At 37.8% G+C, this 12,684-nt stretch overlaps 1 protein-coding gene across 3 annotated transcripts in view; it reads left to right on the top strand.

The window, feature by feature from the left end:
- CEP41 (centrosomal protein 41) overlaps nt 1-12,684 on the top strand; it is a 52,135-nt gene that overhangs the window by 16,825 nt on the left and 22,626 nt on the right. For all 3 annotated transcript variants that reach the window (XM_040259637.1, XM_040259639.1, XM_040259638.1), the window contains exon 2: nt 2,866-2,929. In XM_040259637.1, coding sequence (XP_040115571.1) covers nt 2,866-2,929 — 64 coding nt within the window. The remainder of the gene's footprint in view (nt 1-2,865; nt 2,930-12,684) is intronic.

The raw sequence follows: 12,684 nt of genomic DNA, 5'->3' as shown, positions 1-12,684 counted from the left end.
GACAAAAACTGTATGGACCTAACAGAAGCAGAAGATATTAAGAAAAGGTGGCATGAATACACAGAAGAACTATACAAAAAAGCTCTTAATGATCCAGATAACCACAACAGTGTGATCACTCACCTAGAGCCAGTCATCTTGGAGTGCAAAGTCAAGTGTGCCTTAGGAAGCATCACTACAAACAAAACTAGTGGAGGTGATGGAATTCCAACTGAGCTAAAAGATGATGCTGTGAAAGTGCTTCATTCAATATGCCAGCAAATTTGGAAAAGTCAGCAGTGGCCACAGGACTGGAAAAGGTCAGTTTTCATTCCAATCTCAAAGAAGGGCAATGCCAAAGAATGTTCAAACTATCGCACAGTTGCACTCATCTCACATGCTAGCAAAGCAATGCTCAAAATTCTCCAAGCTAGGCTTTAATAGTACATGAACCGTGAACTTCCAGATGTTCAAGCTGGATTTAGAAAAGGCAGAGGAACCATAGATCAAATTGCCAACATCCACTGGATCACTGAAAAAGCAAGAGAGTACCAGAAAAACATCTACTTCTGCTTCATTGACTATGCTAAAGCCACTGACTATGTGGATCACAACAAACTGGAAAATTCTGAAAGAGATGGGAATACCAGACCACCTGACCTGCCTCCTGTGAAACCTGTATGCAGGTCAAGAAGCAACAGTTAGAACTGGATATGGAACAACATACTGGTTCCAAATTGGGAAAAGAGTACATCAAGGCTATATATTGTCACCCTGCTCGTTTAATTTATATGCAGAGTACATTATGAGAAACATCAGGCTGGATGAAGCACAAGCTGGAATCAAGATTGCTGGGAGAAATGTCAACACCTCACATATGGAGATGACACCACCCATATGGCAGAAGGTGAAGAGGAACTAAAGAGCCTCTTGATGAAAGTAAAAGAGGAGAATGAAAAAGCTGGCTTAAAAGTCAGCATTCAAAAAATGAAGACCATGGCATCCGGTCTCATCCCTTCATGGCAAACAGATGGGGAAACAATGGAAACAGTGGCAGACTTTATTTTCTTGGGCTCCAAAATCAGTGCAGATGGTGATTGCAGCCATGAAATTAAAAGACACTTCCTCCTTGGAAGAAAAGCTATGACCAACCTAGACAGTGTATTAAAAAGCAGAGACATTACTTTGCCAACAAAGGTTCATCCAGTCAAAGCTATGGTTTTTCCAGTAGTCATGTATGGATTTGAAATTTGGACCATAAAGAAAGCCAAGCACTGACGAATTGATATTTTTGAACTGTGGTGTTGTAGAAGACTCTTGAGAGTCCCTTGGACTGCAAGGAGATCAACCAGTCAAACCTAAAGGAAATCAGTCCTAAATATTCATTGAAAGGACTGATGCTGGAGCTGAAGCACCAATACTTTGGCCACCTGATTCAAAGAGCCGACTCATTAGAAAAGACCCTGATGCTGGGGAAGATTGAAGGTAGGAGGAGAAGGGAATGGTAAGAGGACGAGATGGTTGGATGGCATCACCAACTCGATGGACATGAGTTTGAGCAAGCTCCAGAAGATGGTGAAGGATAGGGAAGCCTGATGTGCTGCAGTCCATGGGGTCAGAAAGAATCGGACACAAGTGAGTGACTGAACAGCAAACAACAAAATCCTCATTCTAGATATTTATTTATTGGTTGAATATCAGTAAATGTGCCCTCCATGTGCGAGGTCCTGGGTGAAAACAAATTTGAGGAAGTTATCATTCCTACTCTCAAGGAAATCCTAGACTAGAAAAGAAGGTTAAGGTATAAACAATAGTGCAGGGTTCAGTCCTCTAGGAGCCAGAGAGAAAGTAGCTAATTTCACCCTGGACACCTTTATAGAGGAAGTGAAGTTTTACACATGGACAGCTGACAATTTGCTAAGACTGGAAACCTGAGTGAACCTGGTACATTTGGAGAACATTTGGGCAACTTCAACCCAGGAGCATGTGGGAGAGAACAGAAAATGAAGCTGGAGAGATATTACCCAGTTCTAATCTCAGATTCCACTGCTACCTGTCACTGAACATCTGCTTTTCATACTTGTAGGCCAGAAAAAAAGCCTGAGCAAGAAAGTTGTATTTTGTAATGTCTTTATTCATTAGCCTTCCCTCTCTGAATGGCTTTTGAAAATGCCACTGAAATTTAATATGGGGAAATGCCTTGTACTTGAATTCAGATTTACTACCAAAGCACAGGACAGGGGAGACCTGACAGCTTTTTACTGACCATAAACTTTCCCTGAGCCCGTGATACACCCCAGCTGCCGTGAGAGCAGATGCCATCACGGTGACATCTGTGAAGCTTCAACTCAAGGGGAGTTGCAGGAAAGACCTGCCAAACCGGGTCCTGACCTGGCAACATCTGGGCAGCATGCTCAGGTCTGCGTGCCATTTTTTAGGGGTTGCATAGATAAAATCTAGAGGGCATCCAGAGAAGACAGCCTTCAAATCATCATGTAAAGGGGAAAATTAAAAAGGAGAAAAGAGCTGCCTTTAGTTATTTTAATGGCTTGCTTGAGGCAGGGTGGAATGGTTCATTCTAGGTTGTATCAGTGGACTGGGTGGAAATTAGATCAATTTTGGCTCAGTGTCAGAAATCATTTTCAAGAGCTTTTTTCCTAATTGCGTAGTGCTATGAGATTATTTTGACAAAATATGGAAATGTTTTGACAGAACATGATAACCATCTTCACCTGTGGAGAAGCTATAGTGAGGAGCCCTGTTGGACCTCTAGAGCTCCTGCCATCTTTAAATTCAATTAAATTTTAGAATTTGTTCTAATTGTTAAAGTATATTGTCCCTTTCCCAACATTAACCCAATTATTTGTGAATTTTCTTATTTTTTAGTATCTGACCAGAAGGATACCACAAAACCCAAGGTATCAGCATGTCAAGTCAAGACTAGACACTGGTGAGTAAAGATTAGCAAATTAAAACTTAAAAAAAAAATCTTAATAGCTGATTATTGACAAAAAGCAGTATGTCATGCCTGATACAAATCATAGCTAAAAGTTTCTCACTGTCTTGTCTAAAGTCTTTCTGAGTTCAGGACTTATGAAAGCTATTTTTCAGATTATCTTTAAAAACTCCATTATTGAGCTCACTATAAATTGCAAAACTGATTTTAAAAAATTGTTTAAAAAAATTGTTTAATAAGTTACAGGACTGAGGCTAATAAAAATATCAGGACGTCACCTCTATCTTGGAACACCTTTAAGTATATTAAGCAATTTAAGTATATTGCTTAAAACTGGGAGTAATCGATTATACTTTGTGCATGTTTGTTCAATTCCCTATTTGCAGAGTGTAGCTACATGCAAGGTTCTGGGCTATGGGACATGTAAAGATGAGTGTGAACTGTTGATTATTGCAATCAAAGAGCTTAGATTCAAGTGGAGGCAGACAGACTTGAATGAGTAACTAAAATACCAGACAAAATTAAATTAGTGCTGCAATTCAGGTAAAATGAAATTTAAGAGTGCATTACTGCTTATTTCCATGCTGTTGACATTTTTCAGTGTCAGGATGAAAACCACTCCCCAAGCCCCTGGTGGATTTGCAGTCTTGTGAGATTTTGGTTGTTTGTTTAGTTTTTTTCAACCTCTTAAAGTCTGCTGTGGAAAATCCATCCTATTAAGATGGTTTTGCTAGTAGATTGGAGTGCCACATGCCTTTAGCAATACTGAATTTTCTACCACTAACCTCAAGACAACTAAGAAAATAAACTGAGATGTTGACTGTTTAAATCTCATTCATTTTCTTTCTCTTTCTCCTAGTCTTTCTTCAAAATTATTGTCTTCTGTTATGCATTTTTTCCCCGTATAAAATGGACTTAAATGTTTTAAATGAGCCTGCTTTGCAGATACTTTCTTGGGACCTTTCTTTCAAACATTTTTGTGCTGTTCAGTTATCTGTCCTTGCAAATATCCTGTTTTATGGGCGGAGGTAAAAAATGTTATCTCTGTCTTTGAGGAAAAGGAAATCTTAGTCCAGAGATTACGTGATTTACTTAAAGTTCAATAAAGGAGACAGAACTGAGATTTGTGTGCAAGATAAAGAAGTCAGCTTTGGAGACCTGGCCTGAGTTCCTGTGTACTGTGTCTTCGGCCACGCTGTCCCAGTTATTTCCTCCAGCCTCATTTCTTCTACCACCAATGCCCTCAGCTCCTGCATCTCTACCTTTCTCCCCATAATTGCAACTGTGACCCACCCTTCTGGAAAAAGTTATTCTGAGAGGGAAGTACTTTTTATTAAAAATACCATATTTTCTCTGAGAAGTACAGATAATGTTTTAAAGACTGCTTAATGCTTTCTTTTGGAGCCTTCTTAAAATTAAAATTTGTAAGAGCTAAGATGTTTTTCAGCTATATAGATTTATTTATAACGTCCTTTTTTTTTTCCTCCTGGAAATTGAATTGTGTTTTCTGAGTGAAAACCCATTTCTTTCTCTTCAGTTCCTCAACTCATAACCAAAGTTTGACTCAATTATGATATCTGAAAATAATTCAGTTTTTTGGAAATTGAGATATTTGTATCTTCTTTTTACAATACAAAGTAATTGCCTATATCCTTTTATATTCTGAGATTTTTTAATCTAGTGTTTTTGTTAATTAAACTTGTTAGTGTCTATACATAGTGTTAGTCACTAAATTGTATCCAACTCTTTGTGACCCCATGGACAGTAGCCCACCAGGCTCCTCTGTCCATTCTTGCCTGGAATTCTCCAGCAAGAATAACTAGAGTGGGTTGCCCTTCCCTTCTCCAGGGCATCTTCCCAACCCAGGGGTCGAACCCAGGTCTCTTGCATTGCAGGTAGATTCTTCACTGTCTGGGCTTTTGAGGTCATTGTAGATTCACATGGAATGGTAAGAAATAAAACAGAGATTCCATATACTTTACCTAGTTTCCTATAGTAACATCTTGCAAAACGATACTGCACTACCCCAACCATGATATTGACATTGATAGATAGAGTTTGGATACAGAACTTTTCTTCCATGACCACAAGGATGCTTCATATCCACTTTCCACCCTCACCTGCTCCTTAACCCCTGGCTCCCACCAATCTGTTCTTCACTTCTATAATTTTGTCATTTCACAACTTCTATATAGATGGAATCATACAGTATATAATTTTGACTGGATTTTTTTCCTCAGGAAGTTCTCTGGAGATTTAACCAGGTTGTTGCATGTATTAGTAGTTCATCCCTTTTTATTCCTGAGTGGTGGCTCAAATGGTAAAGAGCCTCCCTGCAGTGCAGGAGACCCAGGTTCTATCCCTGGGTTGGGAAGATCCCCTGGAGAAGGAAATGGCAACCCACTCCAGTATTCTTGCCTGGAAAATCCCATGGATGGAGGAGCCTGGCAGGTTACAGTCTGTGGGGTCGTAGAGAGTTGGACACGACTGAGCGACTTCACTTCTTAGGAATATTCCATAGTATGGATGCACCATGGGCTTCACAGGTGGCAGAGTGGTACAGAATCTGCCTGCCAGTGCAGGAGATGCAAGAGACTCAGGTTCAGTCTCCTGGAGGAGGCAATGGCAACCCTCTCCAGTATTCTTGCCTGGGAAGTTCCATGGACAGAGGAGCCTGGTGGGCTACTATCCATGGGATTGCAGAGAGTCGTGAGTTTAATCATCTTCCTAGTGAAGGACATTTGAATTGTTTCCCCTTTTTGACTGTTACAAGTAAATGTGCTATAAACATTTGAATACAGATTTTTGTGTGAAAATAAGCCTTCATTTCTCTGGGATTAGTGCCCAGAAGTACAGTTACTAGGTTGTTTGGCAGTTGCATTTGTAGTGTTTTAAGAAACTGCCAAACTGTTTTCCAGGGTGACTGGGCCATTTTACACTCCCAGGAGCAGTGTGATCCAGTTTCTCCATATCCTTAGCATTTGGTGGTGTTTTAGCCATTCTGATAGATGTGTAGTAGCATATCATTGCCCTTGTGTTTTGCATTTCTCTAATGACTTATGTTGAATATCTCTTTGTGTGCTTATTTGCCGTCTATATATCTGTATTTCATCTTCACTGAAATGTTTGTCTTTTTTGCCTGTGTTCTAATTGGATTGCTTGCTTTTTTAGTTGTTGAGTTTTGAGTGTTCTTTATATATCCTAGCTACTAGTCCTTTGTTGGATACATGGTTTGCAAATAGTTTCTGCCAGTCTGTAGCCTGTCGTTTTTATCCTCCTACAGGGTCTTTCAAACAGCAAAAGTTTTTAATCTGGGTAAAGTCCAGGATATCAGTATTTCCTTTCATGGATCCTGCTTTTGTTGTCAGGCCTAAGAACGCTTTGCCTATCCTAGATCCCAAAGATTTTCTATCATAACTTTTTCTAAAATTATGTATTTTAGGTTTATATGTAAGTCCCTGATACATTTTGAGGTAATTTCTGTATAAGACGTGCAACTTAGATTGAGATTAACTTTTGCTTGCGGATGTCCAATTACTTTACACCATTTGTTTAAAAGGTTGCATTTCTTCCATTGGATTGTATGTTCACCTTTGTCGAAAACCAGTGGGCATATTTATGTGGATCTATTTCTGGTTTCTGTATTCTGTTCCATTGATTTTTTTTTAAAATTAATTTATTTCTTTTACTTTATTATATTGGTTTTGCCATACAATGACTTGAATCCGCCATGGTGTACATGTGTTCCCCATCCCGAACCCCCCTCCCACTTCCCTCCCCATCCCATCCCTCTGGGTCATCCCAGTGCACCAGCCCCGAGCACCTGTATCACGCATCGAACCTGGACTGGCGATTCGTTTCACATATGATAATTCACATGTTTCAATGCCATTCTCCCAAATCATCCCGCCCTTGCCCTCTCCCACAGAGTCCAAAAGACTGTTAATACATCTGTGTCTCTTTTGCTGTCTCACATACAGGGTTATCGTTACATCTTTCTAGATTCCATATATATGCATTGTATAATGTATTGGTGTTTTTCTTTCTGGCTTACTTCACTCTGTATAATAGGCTCCAGTTTCATCCACCTCACTAGAACTGATTCAAATGTATTCTTTTTAATGGCTGAGTAATAGTCCATTGTGTATATGTACCACAGCTTTCTTATCCATTCATCTGCTGATGGACATCTAGGTTGCTTCCATGTTCCATTGATTTCTGTGTCTATCCCTCTGCCAGTACCACAGTCTTGATTACCATAGCTGTATATAGTAAATTGGATATTGGTTAGATGGATTATCCCCACTTTATTTTTCTTTACAAAATTACTTTAGCTACTCTAATTCCTTTGCCTTTCCATGTAAACTGTAGAATAATCTTATTTATACTTTAAAAATATTGATATACATTTGATAGGAATTTCATTCAACCTGTCTTATCAATTTGGGGAAAATTGACATGTTCCTATGTTGAGTCTTACATTCCATTAATATGCTATTTCTCACCATGTACTTGACTCTTTGTTTCTTTCATCAGCATTGTACAGTTTTCTGCATATAAATCCAATACATGTTTTGTTGGATTTATAGATAAGTATTTCTCTTTTTCTGAGCAATTTTAAATGGTATTGTATTTTTAAATTTCAGTGTCCATGTTTTCATTGCTAGCATATAGAAATACAGCTTAATTTTGTGTATTTAACTTGTATCCAGAGATGTTGCTAAAAGTACTTATTAGGTAAGGGAGGAGTTTTTGGTAGATTCCTTGGGCTTTTCTATATAGACAATCATGTCATCTAAAAAAAGAAAGTTTTATTTCTTCCTTTCCAGTCTACATGTGTTTATTTTCTTTTATTACCTTATTGCACTGAAATGGCAACCCACTCCAGTATTCTTGTCTAGAGAATCCCAGGGATGGGGGAGCCTGGTGGGCTGCCGTCTATGGGGTCGCACAGGGTTGAACACGACTGAAGCGATTTAGCCACACACACACACACACACACACACACACACACACACACGTCAGAACTGGCAGAACTATGTTAAATGAGTGATTGGAGCAAACATCCTTATCTTTACCCCAGACTTAGAGGGAAATCATTGTCTTTCATCATTAAGGATAATGTTAGCTGTATCAGGTTGAAGGAGTTTCCTCCTGTTCCTATTTTTCTAAGAGTTTTAATCCCAAATGACAATTGAATTTTATTGAATACTTTTTTACTACCTCAATTGATATAATCATATGTATTTTTTCTTTATCTTGATAATATAGTGGATTACTTTTATTGATTTTTAAATATTGTACTAGTTTTGCATTCATTGAGTAAACCTCACTTAATCATGGTATAATAATTCTTATTATATATTACTGAATTATATTTATTATTTCATTAAAGATTTTTGTGTCTATATTCATGAGGGACATTGGTTTGTAGTTTTGGTTTGTTTTTTGGACTGTCTTTGTCTGGTTTTAGTATTGTTGTAATACTGGTCTCATAAAATGAGTTGGGAAGTATTCCCTCCTGTTCTGTTCTTCTGGAAGAGATTGTGTATTATTAGTGTCAATTCTTTCTTAAATATTTGGTAGAATTCTCCAATAAAACTGTTGTGCCTGGAGACTTCTTTTTTGAGAGTTTTTAAATTTTGAATTTAATGTTTTAATAGGTAAGGGGATATTCAAATTGTTTGTTTCATAGTAGATGAGTTGTGGGTTTGTGTTTTTTGAGGAATTAGTACATTTCATCCAAGGTTTCAAATTTATGTGCATAGAGTTGTTTGTAGCGTTTCCTTGTTATCCTTCTGATATCTGTAATGTCTGAAGTGAAGCCTCTCTTTCATTACTGACATTGGTAATTTGTGTCTTTTTTTTCTTCACTACAGATTTATCCATTTTATTGATCTTTTCAAAGAACCAGCTTTTGGTTTCATCAATTTTCTCTGTGTTTTCTGTTTTAAATTTTATTGGTTTTTCTCTTTATTATTTCCTTTCTTCTGCTTGCTTTGGGTTTATTTTGCTCTTGTTTCTAGATTCTTGAGGTAAGCATTCAGATTATTGATTAAAGATTTTTTCTCTTTTTAATGCATATAGTTAGTAATACAAATTTCTCTCAGCACTGATTAATAGCTGTGTCTCAAAAATTTTTATATGTTGAATTTTCATTTTCATTCACTTCAGTGTATCTTTTTACCTCTCTTAAGACTTCTTTGATCCATGGATTATTTAGAAGTATGTTATTTAGTTACAAGTATTTGGAGATTTTCCTGTTATCTTTCTGTTAATGACTTCTAGTTTAATACCACTGTGGCTAGAGAATGTACTCTGTATATATTATTATTTTTAATGTATTGAAACAGATACCAAGGGTGTATGTTCCATGGGTACTTGAAAAGAGCCCTAGTTTTGCTTAGTGAATTCTTTTTTTTCATGATATTGTGAGATATCTTCTTTTATCTTTTCCTTTCTAAGTAGAGAGCTTCCTTTAACCATTCTTTAGGATAGGTCTACTGGTAACAAAGTCTCTTAATTTTCCTTAATGAGAATGTCTTGATTTCTTTTCTTTCCTAAAGGGTATCTTCTCTTCTATAGGATTCCAGTTGACAGTTCTTTTCTTCCAGCACTTGAAAAATATTGTGCCACTTTCTTCTGGACACCTGATTTTTGATGAGAAATCTCCTGTTCAAACTGGTTTTCCCATATAGGTCAGGTGTCATTTTTCTGTTGCTGCTTTTGAGATTGCTTTCTTTAGTTTTCAGAAGTTTGACTATGATAACATCTTGCTGTGGATTTCTTTGGAGTAAACGCCAAACAGTATTTCCTTTTATTATAAATCTGAAGTTTATGTTACTTGCCAAATTTGATAGTGTTGAAAGTGTTAGTCTCTCAGTCGTGTCTGACTCTGCAACCCCATGGACTGTAGCCTCTGTCCATGGAATTCTCCAGGCAAGAATACTGCAGTAGATTGCCATTCCCTTCTCCAGATCTTCCTAACCCCGGCATCAAACCTGGGTCTCCCAAATTGCAGGCAGATTCTTTACCGTTTGAGCCACCAGGGACTGAAAACAAATTTGAAAAGGTTTCAGCAGTTATATCTTTGAGTGCATTTTCAGCCCCAGCCTCTTTCTCCTCCTTTTTGGTACTCTGATAGCATCTCATCACAGCCCAACAAAGATGAAAATCAAGATTCCCCATCTGGCCTTTGTGGGCAGGTAAGGGTAAGACATAGCTTTTCTGTGGACTGCAACTGGAATAAGGCAGTTACTATCTGATAGTTTTCTGTCTTGCTGTCCTTTTAGGAATTTTTTCATCTGTTGGTGTTTTTGGATTTCTGGCTTCTTCAGCTCCAAGTTGAGGGTAATGAGACAAAAACCAAACACACACACAGCCAGGTAGCTCAACCATTATGTCACTGCTCAGGTCCCAAAGTCCCTAGCCAATCTGCCTTCCTTGTTCCACATATCAGAGTCTTCTTATGTTTGTTTTATATATAGTGTCCAGTATTTTTTTTAATTTTAAGTATAGTTGATTTATAATGTCATGTTAGTTTCTAGTGTATAGCAATGACTCAGTTTTATACATATATGTATATATACATAAAATATATTTTCTTTTTCAGATTCTTTTCCATTATAGGTTATTATAAGCTATTGAATATAGTTGCCTGTGCTATACAGTAGGACCTTGTTTATCTATTTTATATATAGTAATATGTAGCTTCTAATCCCAAACTCTTAATTTACCCCATCCAGGATTTTCTTTTTCTATTCAGTCTTTTTTTCTAACTGGGTATATTTTCTTAAATTCAGACATAATTTACATACCATAAAATTCAACCTTTACAAATGTACAATTCAGACATTTTTAGAACATTCACAAGGTTGTCAAACCATCAATACTATCTAACTGTAGAATATTTCTCTGTGTGTGTGTGCATGCACGCTCAGTCGTGTCTGACTCTTCACAGCCCCATGGAGCCTGCAACTGTAGGCTGCCAGGCTCCTCTGTTCATGAGATTTTCCAGGCAAGAATACTGGAGTGGGTTTCTGTTTGCTTCTCCAGGAGAATCTTCCCAACTCAGGGATCAAACCCGTATCTGTTGCATCTCCTGCATTTGCAGGTGGATTCTTTACCACTAGTGCCCCCCGGATATTTCTGTCATCCCATAAAGAAACCCCATACCCAAAGCAGTAATTTCCTATGCTTTACTTTTACCAGTTCCTGGTAATCACTAATCTATGTTTTGTATCTATGACTTTGCCTCTTCTGAATATTTCATAAAAATGCAGTCATACAACATATGACCTTTGTGTCCGACTTCTTTCACTTAGCATAATGTTTTCAAGGTTCATCATTGTTCTAGCATGTGTCAATACTTTATTTTAATGCTAAACAATATTCTTTTATATAGCTATTCCTGATGTCTCAGATGGTAAAGAATCCACCTGCTGTGCGGGAGACCTGGGTTTGACCCCTGAGGGGAAGATTCCCTGGAGGAGAGCATGGCAGCCCACTCTAGTATTTTTGCCCAGGGAATCCCCATGGACAGAGGAGCCTGGTGCGCCACAGTCCATGGGATCACAAAGAGTTGGACACAACTGAGCGACTAAGCACAGCACCACAGTTGGTGTATCTTCTCATCATTTGATAGATGTTTGATTTATTTATGTTTTTTGACCATAATGCTGCTAAAACATTAGCATACATGTTTTTGTGTGAACTTGTTTTCAGTTCTCTTGGTTATATACCTAGAAGTTGAATTCTTGGTCAGATGTTAAGTCTGTGGTCAGATGTTAACTTTTGAGGAACTGCCAAACTGTGTTCCAAAGCAGCTGCACTTTGCATTCCCATCAGCAGTGTAGGAGGGCTCTTTTTTTCTCCACATCCTCAACAATACTTGTTGTTGTCCATCGTTTTGATTATAGTCATCTTTGTGGGTGTGAAGTGGTATTTTCATTGTGGTTTTGATTTGCATTTTCCTAATGAGTAATGATGTTGAGCACCTTTTAATGTGCTTATTGGCAATTATACATCTCCTGTGGAGAGATGGCTATTCATATCCTTGGCCTGTTTTCTTTTTTTAGTTGGGTTATTTTTCTTTTTATTGTTGAGTTACAAGAATTCTGTTATATACCCTGGATAGTAGACCCTTATCCGAAGGATAATTTGCAGATATTTCCTCCTATTTTGTGGGTCATCTGGGGATTTTCTTGTACTTAGCTGGAGGAGTAGAGAAAAGTATACCCTACCTCATCTTCCTGGAAGCAGAAGTCTAGTTTTATAATACCTTTGGAAGGGCCAAATTATGCTTCATTGCCAGAAACCCAGTGTATTTTAAAGTCAGTATGGAAGAAATGTAATTCTAGTGTTTGATTTTTTGTTTCAGATTTTAAAAATTATGTTAAAGTCAATTTAAGGGAAAGATTTTCATTTTTTCTGTTCATTTTTTGTGTGTGTGACTTACCTCTCTGTATATTCAGTACAGCAGCCTGTGGGTTATGAGCTAGGATACAGATCTCTTTAGCCCTCTGGCTAGCCGTCAGGGCCTGAGATAGCCCAAACCTCGGTGTTGTGTCCAAATGTTATCACTTATGTGTGTCTGCCATAAGGTGAAAAGTGTGAGGAATCCTGGCTGTGAAAACACCAGACTGACTTTAAAGGTCAAGTAAGAGTAAGGAATTCCTGTCTGAGGTATGATTTTAAGCTCTGCAGTCAGAGCAGTAGAAATAGGCACAGGAACAAATGAGCATTTCTTA

The sequence above is a fragment of the Oryx dammah genome, unplaced genomic scaffold, assembly GCF_014754425.2.
Source record: "Oryx dammah isolate SB20612 unplaced genomic scaffold, SCBI_Odam_1.1 HiC_scaffold_18, whole genome shotgun sequence".
NCBI lineage: Eukaryota > Metazoa > Chordata > Mammalia > Artiodactyla > Bovidae > Oryx > Oryx dammah.
The sequence above is the reverse complement of the archived record's forward strand: the minus strand, read 5'-3'. Positions and strand labels throughout refer to the sequence as shown.